Source organism: Xiphophorus hellerii, chromosome 18 (genome assembly GCF_003331165.1).
Source record: "Xiphophorus hellerii strain 12219 chromosome 18, Xiphophorus_hellerii-4.1, whole genome shotgun sequence".
NCBI lineage: Eukaryota > Metazoa > Chordata > Actinopteri > Cyprinodontiformes > Poeciliidae > Xiphophorus > Xiphophorus hellerii.
In genome coordinates this window covers 21,947,572-21,964,731 of record NC_045689.1, presented here as the reverse complement: position 1 = coordinate 21,964,731, position 17,160 = coordinate 21,947,572, and the positions used below count along the sequence as shown (strand labels likewise).

At 38.8% G+C, this 17,160-nt stretch overlaps 1 protein-coding gene across 4 annotated transcripts in view; it reads left to right on the top strand.

The window, feature by feature from the left end:
• grik4 (glutamate receptor, ionotropic, kainate 4) overlaps positions 1 to 13,405 on the top strand; it is a 354,044-nt gene extending 340,639 nt beyond the window's left edge. The window contains exons 17-22 of one of the 4 annotated variants that reach the window (XM_032545493.1): positions 1,381 to 1,425; positions 1,549 to 1,714; positions 3,302 to 3,527; positions 6,120 to 6,248; positions 6,342 to 6,460; positions 7,550 to 13,405. In XM_032545493.1, the coding sequence (XP_032401384.1) occupies positions 1,381 to 1,425; positions 1,549 to 1,714; positions 3,302 to 3,527; positions 6,120 to 6,248; positions 6,342 to 6,460; positions 7,550 to 7,936 (1,072 nt within the window). In that variant the 3' untranslated portion in view covers positions 7,937 to 13,405. Of the gene's footprint in view, positions 1 to 1,380; positions 1,426 to 1,548; positions 1,715 to 3,301; positions 3,528 to 6,119; positions 6,249 to 6,341; positions 6,461 to 7,430 lie in introns of all 4 variants that reach the window. The other 3 variants (XM_032545492.1, XM_032545496.1, XM_032545494.1) reach the window with 3 other exon arrangements.
• The last annotated feature ends 3,755 nt before the right edge of the window (positions 13,406 to 17,160 follow it).

Below are 17,160 nucleotides of genomic sequence, written 5' to 3'. Positions count from 1 at the left end.
CAGAACACAGAATGCATATTTGTGAAATGGCAGAAAAAAATATTCATGTTTTTTGTAAATGTTTTGTAAATAAAACCTGAAAAGTGTGGCATGCATTTGTATTTAGCACACTGAAGTAAATCACCTTTGACTGCACAGGTGCACTCGCTTTACTAAACAGCTGACTTCTGGAAGAATGTTTTATTATAGACACCAATAAAACAGAATTCAAATAAAACAAATTAAACTTTCCACTTGTTAAGTACCAAAACATAAAAACATTGTTTGATGTTGGAATATTTTTGTGATGCACTACATAAAGTAGATGCATAGAACAAAGACCCGGGAAAGAAGGTACAATAAATTTGCACAAACATATTATAGAAATGAACCAGGAAGTCCCACTGGAAGCAATAAAAGCTTCCAGAAGCATAAAAGTTTTCTACATACATTAACTATTTGGAACTGTTCACAAAATAACCCCTCCAACACCTTCCAACTTTGTCCCAAAATCCAGCTGAAGAAGCCAAACTTGCCCAAAGCATGATACTACTACCACTATGCGTCAACATGGGTATGGTGTTCTTTTGGTAATATTGTATTGTTTTTATACATACTTTTCAAAATTTTGGGCAAAAAGTCCAACTCATCAGAACAGAACACACTTTCACGCCTCCATTTCAAATCGTAGCTGGGAAGCATTTTTTACTTTGTTTTAGGGTGATAAAGATGTAGGATATTGTTATCCCATGTATTACACAGCGAGCACTTGCAAACAATTTCTGTAGCTCCATTGATGCTGAATGATTGAGTAGCATCCTGTTCTTGGTAAAGTGGTGACATGTTACACTTACTGTCTTTGAAAACTTGTGAAAAATTGGACTGTTCATCACTGAATCTTAATTTGTCTGTATGAGCATGTTGTGTTGGTGTGAAGTACTTTTATTAAATCGCATATTTCTGTGCAGCTGGATCTGTTTGTCTTTTAAACTGTCTGTTGACATGAGGGTAATTGAACTGAATTGCTCAGAATCGAATTGAAGGACAGTTAAACTACATCTACAATAAACTTCCCTCCTTTTTGCAATGACATTTAAACAATCCAATTTGTCCAATTTGTTATTTGTGTCCCACATAGCAAAAACCTTAATTCTTTAGTTTCCTAACAAAGTGAAATAATTTGTGTTGCTTTCTGTTTTTATTTTTGTTTGTTTGTTTCAAGCATTTTTCTCTGATTTGGGGCAGCTCTGGTATGTTTACTCCAGAGTTTCAGGACATCAGTTTTCAAAAATCTCTTATACATTTGAAACACTGTCTTTCTTTTCATGTCTGCTTTTGCATCCTAACCAACCATTGCCCCATTTCTCCATCCATTTCCACCGACCCCCTTCATCCATCCAGCACCTCACCCACTGTGAAACCTCCTGCCGTGTTTTCTCCTCTCAGGTGTGGAGTTTATTTTAATCTTCCCTCACTTTCACCACGATAATTTATCTTCATACAGCAGTCTGTTTTTGCATATATTCATAGATGGATACATATGTTCTTTATCTCTGCCCTCCTCCACAGGTGGGCCTTTACATTAATCATCATCTCCTCGTACACTGCCAACTTGGCCGCCTTCCTGACTGTTCAAAGGATGGAGGTGCCAATAGAGTCAGTGGACGACCTGGCGGATCAGACAGCGATAGAGTACGGCACCATGCATGGAGGATCCACTATGACTTTCTTTATGGTGAGAGCTCATAGTACAGTAGCTTTTCTTTTTAACACATCATTTCCAGTCGAGGGGTTAGATAGGCATCAATCTCATCCTGATGTGGTTGCTTTTAATTTTGAGAGGTTCCTTTTTTGTACTGGATAGCTTATACAACTTACAACTTCAAAGATTTTTAAAAGTAATTATTAGGTGCACAAGTTCCTGTGTGAATTACTGGTGGATTTTTTGCAGCACACCAAATTGATGGATTTCATGGCACAAACTTAGCTTTAGGCAAGTTCAGATACTTTCTGTACAGTTAAATTCAATGCCATGCCAAATTTTACCATTAATTTATTGATCTATTTTGTATCATCGTCATGTTGAAACATTAAGTTACATAGAAGTTTCAGCCATATCCAAATCATATTGCTCAGATTGGAGGAAAATAGATGGGAAATTAAGGACATCCCAGGAATCACTAAGGATGAACTAGAAGTTGATGGAAAATCAGTGAATCTGTTCACAGCGAAGGAGTTTAGCATTGCCACGGGCGAACAAAAATCCCCTGCACCAAATTTTACATCTTCAAGTTCCATTTAAATCTAATTACTAGTCTTAAAAATAGTATTTTTGCGAGAACCAACCAAATTGAAAAAACTAATACTGAAACATTTAGTTCATATCGATTGATAGCTGCAAAGATAATGTTGCTAAGGAGCACTCAGTTTTATCAAAATACATTGTGATGTGTATATTTGTTTCTTTTATATGCATATTTTCACTTGATGTCAGTCGAGAAAATCCACAATAAGTTCAAATTTGAATTCTTGTTTCTAAAATCCATTTTATTTGTTCTTTGCTTTCTTATCTACATATCTAATAAATAATGAATAACCAACATTAACTATAAGATCTGAAACATGCACATGAAAACTAGATGTGAACTTGTCATTTTAACTTTGAGCTTGCTCTGACTTCCAAAACTCTTGTGATCAATAAGTCAGACAGTAAGTGTTGGGATCCTCCTTATCACCTGCTTGTCTTTCTCCTTTTACCATAAGTTTTATTTCTGTCCTACCTGCCCACTCCACCATCCAATATCCTCCTCCTCAAGGGGTCAGTCAGCTGTCCAAATCCCATTCCAACCTCTTTCATCTGCTGCATATTTGACCTCAGAGAGAGACAGAAAAAGGCAGTGACAGTGAAGGACGGTGCTATAGAGGAGAAAAGAGACATTAGTCCTACACTCCTTGATGCTTTTACACTTACTGGACCCTGAATAACTCGGGGAAAACTGGTTAAGAGCACATGTAAGAAAGGCAGCGATATCATTTGAAGTCTTTGGTCTAAAATCTGTAGATGCTCAAATTGAAACTCGTATGCGGCCAAAGGAGAAAAACAAACACAACAAAAAAAAAGCAGACGAAGCAGAATCACTGAATCGGAGTTTGAATAAATCCATCAGTCAAGAAAATGAAAAAGGAAAACAAATAAAAACTCATCTCCACATCAGCAAAGGCAGAAAATGTTTATCTGCAGCTAATAAACCTTTGCCGCCTGACTTCTTCAGCCGACTGTTTGTTTATTCTGATCCGATCTCGCCCTCGTGCCGCCTTGCAGAACTCTCGCTACCAGACCTACCAACGCATGTGGAACTTCATGAACTCTAAGCAGCCCAGCGTGTTCGTGAAGAGCACAGAGGAGGGCATCGCTCGGGTTCTGAACTCCAACTACGCCTACTTGCTGGAGAGCACCATGAATGAGTACTACCGCCAGAGGAACTGCAACCTGACTCAAATTGGAGGACTGCTCGACACCAAGGGCTATGGCATCGGCATGCCACTGGGTGAGTGGGGAATGGTGAGAGGGAGAGACATTTATTGGTGGAGTAAAAGGAGAAAGAGGTTTGGCGTAAAATGGCAACTTCAGAGGCTGAGGCTGATAGTTTCACCTAAATGTGTTGTATAATTCACTGTGAAGCCGAGAAAAGGAAAAAGAAGAATAGGAGCATTAGTTGAAGAATGGACCATAAGCGTTGCATTGGAGGGTTAAATTGAAAAGTAAAGCTCCTGCATAGCCAAACAATTGGCTCCTATTATTGGACAAAGTGATGCAAAAAGTGAGAAACTAGCGAGACTTTCAGCCGGGCTTTTACAGAACAATTTCTTTGCTAAGGTGAGACAGGAAGGGAGTTTAAAGTATCGTTCCAGAGAAATGTTTCTGAGAATTTAGATACGATTTTATTTGTACTTTGATCTCCTGCAGCATGAAAAAGAATACGTCTTTAGTAAATAAGATTTGAAATCCTTTGATGTTTACAAGATAAAAATTCAATCTTTCTGTGGATTAGGTTTTACACCTGACACTGGACATGCACTGTGGAATCAATTTGAGGTATTTGATCTTAAATCTGAACAATTCCTTCTCAATTCAACATTTATGTTTCACACTGAGCTCTAAAGCCAGGATGCTCTTTAGATCAGACTCTGATCTGAGTCTGATTTCCATCATTAGCCCTCGGGCAGGTGCTATTAAAATACAGTATACAAATTAGAACCATTAAGCAGGAATGCAAAGAGTGCAAGTTAAGGAGGAAAACATTAATGATGATAAATGAAAGGTGCCACATTTTCAAAAAGAACAGTACAAACATCCCGTCATATGCAAAACTTTTGAAGAACCAAACCCTAGTATCAGTAGTACCAGTAATTCTGCAGAAGATATATAAGTAGAAATACTTAAAAACAGTTTATTTATAAAAGGTATGCAAGTGTTTTAATCTGCACCCTGTTTGGAGAAGTTCGATGCACACATAATAAGTGTTATCATTGTAAGTATTTTTATTAGTAATGTCCTACTCAAGATTTTTTTTAACCAGATACTAATTAAAGTATTGTAGGATCAAGAATTCGGTGATATTGAATACCATTCCTGTTAAAACTAATAAAATCTCAAGTACAGGCCTAAACTCAAAGTCCAGTAAAGTAGTGTGATTTTACACTTTGCTCACTCACCAATTCATGACGCTGTGTTCTCTGTTTTTCTTGATGTCAGATATTCTTGTCCCAACAAGAGCTTCTTCACGTCTGCATTAATATGCTGCTTCAAGTTGCATTTTTAACGAGTTTAAGGTTCTACAGGAGAGTAAAAAAATCAACACTTGTGCTGACAGTGCACTCCTCCTGAGACAGATGATAATGTTTTCCCAGTCAGTCTGTGTAACATAATCAGGCGTCTCTTGGTGATGGTGTCCAGGAGTTTGTTTGGCTGGCAGAACGCCAGTCTATTTACAGTGGCTGTAATTTCTTTTACATTTAAATACATAAACAAGACATTATGCATCCATCACGACTAATTTGGACATGGACAAATTGTGTCAGCGCAGCAACATGTTACGTGTTTGATGAAACTACTTAAGGAGAGGATCTGCCTTTACTTCTGGTTTCAGAATTGGAAGCACACACAGACGAAGGTCTGACCACAAACTCACGCCTTGCTCCTGCTCACAAAGTTCTCATGCAGCTCAATTTGCCAAATTGTTAGGCTAACAACACTTTTCTCTCCATTTCGCTACAAATTGCTGAAAATGCAGCTTGTAGCATATTTCAGTGCCATTCTAGTTAGCTGTGTGAGGATAAATTTAGCATTTTGTTTAAAACATTTCAAACTAAAAGTTTTAGTTTTGCTCTGTATAGCTGTTTGCAAATGGACAGCTATCTGAGAACAGCACAAAGAGCAGCCAATGTAACAAAGATGGACGGGAATCTTAGCCAGCAATGGAGCGCCTTTTACTGCGAACATAAATGTCAAAGGTGAAAATTATAGATTTTACAGATCAGCAAAGTAGCGTGATTAGTCGATTACAGTTTTATAAGTCTAATTTAATTTCAGCCGGCAATTAAAATATCTGCTATCTGTCTTCTAAATGGTATGTAAATATCTAGTTTCACTTTGCAGCAGCAAAAAAATGAATGGGATAATGAAACCACAGTTAAAAAGGAAAAAAAATATGCATATCAATTAAGTTTGTCAGGGTTTTCTGACGTACAAACTACGAGTGGAAGATGCATTGAGTTCTCCTCTTTGCAATCTGCTATATTACTGTTCCAGAAAGGACCTTCTCCCTTTCAGCTGAAGGAGTAGGAGAGGCGCGGCATAATCAGCTGATTGCAATCTGAAATTTATGCCACTAGGTGTGAGTGCCGTCGCTACAATGAGCCTTTAGAAAAAAACGTGGACCGACGCAGGATTGTTCAGTCAAAAGGCCTGCCTCTGATTTTATCTTCAAATTAACTGCCAAACCAACTTCAGCCACACAGATATAGGCTTGTGTGAAAATATGATTATGTTCTGTGTCGTAAAGTTTGGCAGGTTTCAGAAACTTTTAAGCATCCAATGTAAGAAACTTTTCCTGTTCTGCCTTTTCTCCGTCCTTCAGGGTCAGTGTACCGCGATGAGTTTGACCTTGCCATCCTCAAACTTCAGGAGGACAATCGTTTGGAGATTCTCAAGAGGTTTTGGTGGGAGGGTGGCAAGTGTCCAAAGGAGGAGGACCACCGGGCCAAAGGTTTCATTTTTCTTTTGAGGGCAATCCTCAGTGTAATCAGTCACCATTTGCTTCTTTGTTCCCTCATTTCCTTGACCTTTGCCATCTCCTCAGGTCTGGGTATGGAGAACATCGGCGGGATCTTCGTGGTGCTCGTGTGCGGCCTGCTGGTGGCGATCTTCATGGCTGTGCTGGAGTTTGTTTGGATGTTAAAACAGGCCCCAGGAAATGAGGTGGGGAAAGCATATTTGACCTTGACATACTTTCTTCCTTCCCTTGGGAAGGGCCGTGAGGTTTTACATTAACGTGTAGCATCTATTCTTCCCATCTGAGCTCCCAGTTCATTGCATTAATAATCGGCTGTCAGCACAGGTATCTGTCTTTTTTAAGGAATGTTTTTAAAGTGTACAGTGATGAAGCATTTCCTCGTGTATGAGAGGATAAATCAAAGTTATACTTCTGACCTTAGAAGCTTATTTGCAGCTTAATCTGGAAAGAGGCTTGGAAAGCATTCATTTCCAAACGTGAATTATTTGTGCTTTGAATTATTAATGGATTCAGACCTGTATGCAGTTTTATGTCTGTTCCTTTGCCCAGAAACCTTTGCATTCGCTCTGTACAACTTTATAAAACTCTTTGTACCTCTTAGATTTTTTCAAGTAGCAAACATAAACTTTTCTGTATTTTATTGGGATTTAAGGGGACAGAACAGAAACCAGCATACTGTAAAGTGGATTTAAAGCTGAAGTGAAGAGGAATAACAGTTTTTACAAATTACAATATAAAAAAAATTAATTTTGTATTTATATTTAGACCTCCTCGCTCAATGCTTTTGACGCAACGACAGCTGCAAGTCTTTTGGGATTTTTCTCTTTCAAATTTTCATATCACAATGCTAAAGAAAATTGCCCTTTGATATTTGCAAAATAAATTTGTGCGTCCTGTCTACCACATCAAATTTTAATACAATATTTTGAACTATTAGTTTAATGCTAAATGTTAAAAAAAAAAAAAAAGTCAAAAGGCCCCAAACTGGTGGAGAACTATTATTGATGTGGCTTCATGTGTGCATGTTAGAAGTAATACTAACATATTAATATGTAGTATAAATGTGTTGTGATTCTTAATATTTGTTGCTGCTAACCAGTCATAATGATAACCATGAAACCTGTGTGTGTTCTGTGTGTCCGTGACGTCCATCAGTCTGTCCTTACCGAGTCAGTCAGTCAGTGACTTGTCTGGCCTCTCTCCATTTCTCTTCCTCTCTCTTTCCTCCCTTTTCTCTTATTTTCCTCTCCCCTTCCCGTGTGCGCACGCAGCAGTCGGTGTGTGAGGAGATGCTGCGGGAGCTGCACGGGATCGTGTTGTGTCGGGACAGCCTGCAGGTGAGGCGCCGGCGGGCGGCGTCTTTGATGCGGCCGCGACCTTTACCCCTGGAGGAACGTCGAGCGCGAGCCGCCGCCGTCAGCCTCAGCAATGGCAAACTGTGCGCAGGTACCGGCCTGCCCGAGCCGCTCTCCCACAGACTGGCGCAGGAGGCCGCCCTGGTGGCGAGGGGCTGCAGCCACATCCGGATTTGCCCCGAGTGCAGACGCTTCCAGGGACTCAGGATGCGTCCCGCCGGGGCCGGCGAGGCCCTTCCCTCTCCCACGCACAGCGAGGAGAGCATGGAGTGGGACAAAACCACAAATAGCAGCGAACCTGAATAACACTAGGAAAATCCAGTAAGACTGACTTTTCCAACATACACCTCTCTCTTTTTTCCAGGGATCAAAGACCATGTGGTATTTTTATCCAGCCATTCTGAGCTTGTTCTTGAAAAGCAGGACATTGCTGCAGACTTTGTTTTGCCCTTGAAGCAACCACTTAAAGTCAGATTTTGAAATGTTTTTGGATGATTTTTGTTTTCCTTGGTCAGAGGAAAAAGAACTGATGAGCGTGTCTCATTGCGGTCTGTCCCTGGAGGCCCATTGTACCCTGTGAAGCAGGACAGACAAAAACAGCTATGGGGCATTTGTACTATGCAGTATTTCCAGTCATTTATCAATGTGCAGTTCATTTTTTTTATATTTCTGTCCTCTGTTTGATTATTATAACTAAATATTGTTATTCTATTCTTAAAAAAAAAAATAAACCACTTGTTTTTTTTAGTCTGACAGTTACCTGTATGAAGATGTACCGCATCCAATGTGCTGCGAAGGAGTAGGAGGTTAAAGCAAAGTCATCCTTTAAACCTTTTTATGTTAAAAGTGCCAAAAACCACGAGTGTTTCCTTGTGGCTAAACGAAGCACCAGAGCCTTCAGAAAACAAACAAATTCAGCTGAACCAAGAAAATAAACACGCAGACGCACATCAGCTCGTTTTGTAGTGACGCTATTGTATAAAATAGAATAAAATAACTGTTGATATCCCTGAAAGACAGCGATGCGCGGCGTTGGTGAGTGGTCAAATCAGTCACATTCACATTCTGATCAGAATATAAGGTGGTAACTGAGTTTCAGCATTTTCTAGAAAGATGCCCGTTTATTTCCGTCTTTCTTAAGCTGCTAACACTCTTTCTTGTCTCGCCACATACAGTGGTGTCTTTACAAGTGCTTTTTTGCAGAGCTACAAACATGGAAGAAAGATTTTGCTTACGTATTGGGTTGGAGGGTGTTTTTCTATACTGTGCAGTAAAACGGAATCTGCATTTTGTTATGCTGAAATGGTTCAGATCAATTAAAAAAATTGAATATCAGACAAAGGTAACCTGAGAAAATACAGAATGTAGTTTCCAAGTAGTGATTTAATTCATTCTACCGATACCAACATTGTCTTATTTGAAGCTATCATTGTCGCTCTTGTTAAATCATGAAATAAGTTTAATTTCATTGACTAAGTCCAGGCTAGTGGTAGCCTGATTACTGCTTGTCCTGTGCAATAAAGAAGTCATGTAACTAGCACCTGTCTGACAACATGAAGTAGTCCAAAGGACCTCGAAAAACCAACACACCAGATTATGATCTAAAGAAATTCAAGAGCAAAAGAGAAACAAAGGAATGAATGAATCAGTTTCAAAAATATTTTTTTAAAAAAAATCACATTTAAGGTTTTTGGAACCACAATCAGTGCAATTTTCCTCTAATACAGAAAACTTGGAACAACAGTGAAATCTTTTGAAGAAGCAACATCTGAAGAAGTCCAGAGAGAGACAGAGAGGATAAGAACAGCAACCAAGGGGAAAACAGCAGCAGGCAGAAAGGAACACAAAGATCCGTCTCACATTTGCAAAAAATAAATAAAAAAAATATCATTTTCATGATCCCAGAAACCTTTTGGAAAATATTCTGTGGATTTACGAGGCAAAAGTAGTTTCTTAAAAGGTGTGTGTCATTAAAAAAGCATTTCAGAAAAGAACATCATGCACACGATATTTAAATCTGGTTGTCTTGTTTTGCAGCTGGTTTGCTGCTTCAGGACTTGGGACAACTTGCCATCATTGATGGAACCATGAATTCATGAAACAGGGAAGATCCTGAAAGAGAGTATCTGGTTGTGAATTTGTGATAGAGAGGACTTGGGTTTTTAACTGACTTAAAAAAAATTTTAAGTTTTGGCATGGAGTAGTTAATTAAAACTGAGGTTAAACCTGAGTGAGATGCTGTTGAATATGAATAGTACATCATGCTTGAATTACCTTTTAGTTTGGCTGAATTAAAATAAGAAAAGTTGTCCAAAATCCATCTAATGTGATGCAATCAGTTACATCTGGCTGTTCCTACCAAGGCTGATGGCAAAACTAGATATCAGGTTTATAGGGCACAAAGAATCATTTAAAAACAACAATGTAACATGGGGTTGAGTAATATTATTGTGTCAGTGCTATGACATTTTTGCAGCATTTTCATACATTTTGTAGCAGTAGCACCTATTTCATTGATTTAGGTTTCTCTGAGTTAAATTATAAAAGAGGCAACTTGACTTAGCTGTAGATCAAATTACATAGAACAGTAATGTTTGGTAATCAATAATTCCTTAAAGACATCATCTTTGTACATTCTGGAAATGCAATGCACGTATGTGATGGAGTAATAAGGCATTTTTCTAGTGCTACTTTTCTGCACATGTTCTTTTCCGCAGCTTCTATGGAGTAAAAGTGACTTGTTTGTAATTTTACCCCAGAAAATGGCCCTGCTAGGGAGGTCGCTAGACATACTTTTTGGACCATCCTGAACCAACCCACAACAGCATTTTGGATTCAGGCCATTCGGTATTTTGGACTGAAACAATATTCTCAGCATTTTTTGTTTTTGTTTTTTTGCATTCCTCCCAGTTTAAACTTTTTCAGGGGACTGAAGACGTTGTGAGAATGTCGAACAGCATTTATTCGCAGAGGTGCAGAGAAAACCTCCACAACGCCCCTGGACTTTTGGTACATGTTGGTTGAATTTCATTAAACATCTGTTAATGGAGCAAATTAATTTCTTCTTAGTTTGAAAGCGTTTTTAAGTTTTATTCCATTGGGAGAAGCTTGGAATGATTTTGCCAAAGCTATAGATAGAAGACATGAACCAATCAGTTATATTGCTCACAATAAATCACAAGGTTTTATATATATATATATATATATGTAAGTCCATGCAGGAAACTTTTTTTGTCCTTGGTCTGCCCAAGGATCCAAGGAGAAACCTTTTAGGGTTAACAATCCCTGGGAGGTTTAAGGTTGAGGGTAATTTAGTTCTGGAGACAAAAACGTTCAGGTCAGCATCCTGGAAATATCCCTTTAGTGCCACAACATTTTTGATTTGTTCCTCATTTTATTAGATTTCCACAACAGTTGTTATAAACACCTGCCGGTGATGAACACGGTTTTTGTTCTGTACATGCTGAATGAAATCAGGTCCCTTTTTCTGCTGTTAAAATCATAATTCTTTTATTTTTGCCTTCATATGAAACTAGTGACCGACCAAAAAGCTGTTGGTAAAGAAGCTTTTACTGCAGCAGTTTCCCTCCGTTCTTTTAAGTGTTAAAACGTCGGCGCTTTTGTTGAATGTTCAGTTTTACAAGCCCCTTGGAGAAGTATTTTGCTTCTGATGTGTTATGACAGTTTTCATACTTTATTGAAGCTATAGAAGCAGAAAAAAGTCATTTGTTCTTTGGAATGAGTGACTTGGGGAAATATAAACAATGATTCACTCACTTTTCTTTCCCTTTCCAAAGAGTTTGATGGCAGAAAAACAAATCTAATTAATCACACAAACAGTTTGCCGTGTTAGTCCCTAAATCTCGATTTGAAAATCATTTATAAATGTCTGTTGGAATGACATTTGCCCTTTTGCATTTTCCTACAAATGAATCCAGGAGGACTCTTAGTTACTTATGAGAGTTTAGGCTGAGTGGCTGTTTTGACTGCTTTATGATAACCTCACTGAATCAGAGGGCAGACGGCTGCCAGTGCAGACCCGTCCTTATCGCTGATGTGCCCATCACTTTAAATCTGCACATCACAATCTGTCAATCACCCTCATGCCATGTTGTTGTGAGAAGTTTTACAGATTTTTCCCCCTGTTTTTGCTTATCTCAAATAATTCAGATCTTCAAACGCATTTTACCACCAGACAAAGATAACCCAATTAAATACAAGAAGATGTTTTCAAAGTACAAAAAAAACTTTATCCAAACCAGGCTTAAAGGTAACCCACTTTGGTTGACTCGTGCTTACATTGTTGCTAACCGAACAGCGCTTATGGAAAGCTGAGTTCATTTAAACGAGTCATGTCCAAGCCTGCCAGATCTGCAGAACCAAGAAATGTCTTAAATAGAACCTGTCCAACAAAATAATACAGGCAATACGACAAACAGTCTGGATAGATCCAATGAACCACAAAAATATTGTTTTTTGTTTTGTTTGTTTTTACAAATTAAGAAACATAGAACAGTGGTGAACCTTCCCAGAAGTGACTGACCTCCCCAAATTACTCAAAGATGGCATTAAAAACTCATCCAGGAGGTCAGAAAAGACCCCTGACCTAATTTGATTGAACTGCTCTGGTATGCCCTTAAACAGACAGTTTATGCTTGAAGCAATCCCTCAATGTGCCTGAATTCAAACAATTTAAAGAGGAGACAGTTATTAGGCTTAGGGCGCAATTATTTTGCTAGTGAGTGGTGCTTGGATTGCTTTTTTTAGTTCATAAATGGAATCGTTGCTTGAAAACAGTTTGTATTTATTCAGGTTTTCTTTGTCTGATGACAAAATTAGTTTTAGTTTTTGAAATATTTAGACCCGTATGGGTTCAAATCTTTTTTACAGCACTGCAAGATGCCATTTCACGACAGCTTTAAATGAAGGTGCAGCATTCACCTTTCTGTCACTTCAAGCCTCCATCTCGTCAGAATTTCCTCTCCTCCTTTAGAGCGAGCAACGTGAAGAGAAACATGTTTCATTTCACGAAACATCTGTCAGGTTTAAATGTCTCTGTGTTTTTTTTATGCACATTATCTGTCCATGATCTGCTCCAATGTTGTTATTTTTTTAATTCAAACAAGCTGGCTCACAAAAGTTATGTAAATACAGTGTAATCAGTGCAGTTCCTGGTAAATGTCTATTGTGGTATTTTTTTTTCAAGAGTAATTATTGTTTGACGTTTATTGTGTTAATGGAGCAGCATTGTACACTCTTGTGTTTTGTTTGTTTGTTTGTTTTTTAATTACAGGAATCCTTCTCATGGACAGCTACATTGATTAGTTTAATGAAGAAAAAAAATCTTAGGTCTCCAGAAACATTCACTGTAAAATGCGAACATTTCTTTAAAGATTTAGTCAAATTAATGAGTAAGTACAAGAGAAGAGAAGACCCAAATTTAAAAAGGTCTATAAAAGCCGTTTTCATCCATTTGCTGAATGTTACTAAGAAGCAGATGAGAGTGTGAAGGCTCTTTCTGCTCTCAATGCAAACTTCTTAAATGCTGAAAACATTTACAGAGGTGCTAAATCAAGCGTAGTGGGAATGAGATTGCCAATTACCTTGAAGGCACGGAGAGCAGTGGAGTACGAATTAAAACAAATCCCACCGAGACTCTGGGCGACCTTCTCCGGGAGAGAGCTGGCACTGTTTGTGCTTCTATATATTTTATATGCTTTATTTTTTTATGTTGACATTTTATTTCATTATAAATACATTTCTGGAAACAACGTCCATTCTCTGGGCTTCTGGTTTGTCTCGTTTGTGCTCTGATGGATTTGACCTTAGCAGCTGTTTAGATCCGTCACGCTGGCAGCCTCCTGAGTGAACTGTTTGGTTTTTTTGTTTTCTTTTATACAGTGCCTTTTTTTAAAACCATGCAATCAGAAAACCCACTGAACATTTTCACATCTTGTCACATTACAACCACAAGCTTTTAATGTATTTCTGGGTGATTTTCTGTGGTACATCAATGCAAGCAGCTCATAATTACAAAGTGGAAGAGCAATTATTCAAGTTTTATTATTATTATTATTATTATTTAAAAATAGAAACCACGCAGCATAGCTTTCATACGTGTTCACCCCCACGTATTCTGATATTCCTAGATAAAATCCAGTGCAACCAGTTGCTTTTAGAAATTAACTGTAATTGTTAAGTAGCTTGAGATTGTGTTTGTAAATAAATTAGTAAATATTTATATATTCAGTATATATTTAGCTTGCTGATTATACTTTTAGTTCTAAACTGCGACATTATGAAATTAATTTAAAAAATGGTGAAAATATTTGAAAAATGAACCCCATTTTTCTTCTTACACAAGAGGCTAAATAACTAAATATTTAGGCGTGTCAGAGTAAAAGGGGCAGATCATACGTTCACAGCACACATTTCAGGTTTTTGGTGGCACAAAAAAAACATTTGAAACTGGTATCACAGGTGCTGTTGTGGCGCAGGGGCAAAGCACGACCCGCGCATTGAGGCTTCAGTCCTCGTGGCGGTGGTCGCAGGTTCGATTCCCGGCCTGGTGACATTTGCCTCTCTCATTACCCTGTTTCCTGTCGAACTACTTTCAAATAAAGGCCACTAAAGCCAACGAAACGTTTTTTAAAAACTAGGTTTTACTTTGCTCCAAATGAAACACTTATTTGTGTTTGTCACACACACAAAAAAAATCCACTTTAAAATCCTTCAGGCTTTGTAGTTGTAAAATGACAAAATGTGAACCAGATCAGGGAGTGTCAATACTGTAGCAGGACACTGTGAACACGAGCAGGTGGGCCGTGTTGGCCAACAGAACCAGAAGCGTCTTCCTCTCTCCTCTCTCTCTCCCAGAGCCCGGTTAGCATCCGCGCACTCGAGAATCCTTTGAGCAGCTGAGAATTTGTGTGGGCAGAGAGTCTTAACGCAGGCTAATGAGTTTAACAACTCATCTGTGATTTAAGCATCCACTGGCTTGTAGTTCATCTATCACCGCGACTTTCAGCGGATATTATAGTCTCCTCTGGACGGCAGGATGAACGGCCCGCATCAGATTTACAGTTTAATCCAACCTGCTCCTTTTGTCTCCCGGTGCCTGCATCCAACTCTCTCTATTCCAGCATTACAGATGGAAAGTTGTGTCCAGTGCATCATCAGCCTGTCACATTGCTTATCTACAGCATTCACACGGCAGCATGAGCCTTTAAGCTCCGACACACACAAATACTCGCCTCTTCCTGTATGTCACCGTCATGTCAGGTTTATATCGCTGTGCTTCTTCTGCCTCTGGTGATTTAGCTCCATAAATAAAATGCATCTATTTGCTCACCGCTTCCTGCCGCCGCCTGCTGCTGTTGGATTTATGGAGGCCCTGATGAGCACTGAGAGCCTGAAGAGATGTGTGTGAAAAGGTACTTCTCTCCTCAAGCCTGCGGCTTGTTGCATATCTACACCAGTTACCCCATATCTAATAGTTATTATGCGAGGACTTAAGAGATACCGCGCGCTGACTTTAATGTGTTTTATCGTGCTCGAAGCACCCTGAACAAATATTGGCGTCCCTTGGGGAACAGATTTGCAGGGTGCAACTTGCCACAGTTCCAGATGTTTCAAACTTTTCAGAATATTGCTCAGACTGTAGATATGAACAACTTTAGGTAAGTAGTTAGTTGAGATATTTGTGGTTGACAAAGTCAGCTGTTGGATGACAATCAGTGCCACTGCTGTAAATAATTGTTTTGATGTTTGAAGAGTTCATGATGCCATGTGCTGCATCAAAGTTCCCTTAACATTTCTGAAGAGAAACAAAAATATCGCAGATCCTGCACGATATTCAACAGAGGATTTGAGACATTTTGCCTCAAATTAATGTAATTTGAAACAAGACCTTAAAGCTGGGATACATAACCTTTATGAAGAATATGTTTTTTTACATATTTGGTAAAACTGTCACCATGTCATGACAGGTGAGACTGATAATATGTGGGGAAAAAAATACAAGCTCCTTCTCCCAGTGCAAATTTCAGAAATGTACAACTCGGTCAGAAACAACCAATCAGAGTCAGGATGAGGGTCTTAGCGCTGACAATCAAGCTCATGTACATACTTCTAAGCTATAGCGTGTTCCTGATAGCAGACCATGCCATGAATGCTCCGGCTAGTTAGCATGGCCACCGACAATGGCAGATAAACAGTTTTCCTGTAATGGTAAGTTGTTACTCATTGAGGAGCTCGTACAAGAGCGTGATTGACAGCTCTAAGACCTTCCCCCGGGCTTTGATTGGTTGATTTTAACCGGCAGCATTGCATTTCTTCAGATGACAATAGCAGCGCAGGGAAGAGGGAGGAGTTTGTTCTTTCACAGATTATCTGCCTCACATTTTACTGTCACAACATGGTGACAGTTTTAGCAAATATGCAAAAACAGATTTTAGAACATTTTTATATAGTTGCATAGTGCAACTTTAGATGTTTATTGCAGGAAAGCTTGATCTTCATTTCAGTCAAATTACTACATTACTAGAACTGATCATATTTTATGCTTGTAGCAACAGAAAAATGCGTCTTTATTTGATGACTTGCCTCCTTATCAGCTGGTTGGAATATAGATTTTCTCTAATTCTGCAGTTCTCCCACAGAGCTTTATAGATTTTATTCCTTTCTTCACCATCCTCTGCATGTTGGATGTGTAAATACGGGTCTTCATCTAACTTTGTGAGTTAGAATTAGGCCTGTACTTCATGTCTTATTTATACAAAAGTGGAACGGGAAGTCGTGAATTACTATTTAAAAGTTCTTTGACACAATTTACAAAAATGCTACAGTTTGATGTATTGCTCTACTGCAGAATGATATGCATTTATTTGAAGTATTTTTACACAGTTTACAAGACAAGGGTTGCCAATGCTTGTACCGGCTGCTGTATATCCCACAAACAATCTGTGTGTCCAGAGATAGGGAACCAAACAACAAAGCCTTTATTTCTGATAGCCTTTCTATGTCTTTACTTCTACATTCATTATGATTCTATTCCTTTATAATCGCAGCTATCCATCCGTCCAAGATCGTATCACTTTGTGTAACTGTTCCTTTCTTCTGTCTGGCATCAGAGAAGCTAAATGTTAAACGCAACGAATGCCATCGCGGCACAAAAGGTTATAAATGATAGACTGCATTTTATCTTCACAACAATTCTGGTGCAAATTTAAAGTAATGTCTCACTTTTCCGCAGTTGCAGCCTCCTTGTTTGTGCGTGTGCCAAAACGCTGGACGAATTCATCACAAGGCTTTTCCACAGCCTTTTGTTCTCCGAACAGTTGTTGAAACGTATTGACCAAAACATCTTGACATTGCTTGTCTTTCAGAGAAATAAAAACAGAGCTCCGTTTACTTTGCTTTGTTCCCCCTCTTTTCATTCCCGCCTGGATCGATTGGAGCCGCAGATGACGAAGCACGGATTATAGTGTACCGGGGTGTGTTTGGGTGTGTGGGATGAAACATTTCTGTGT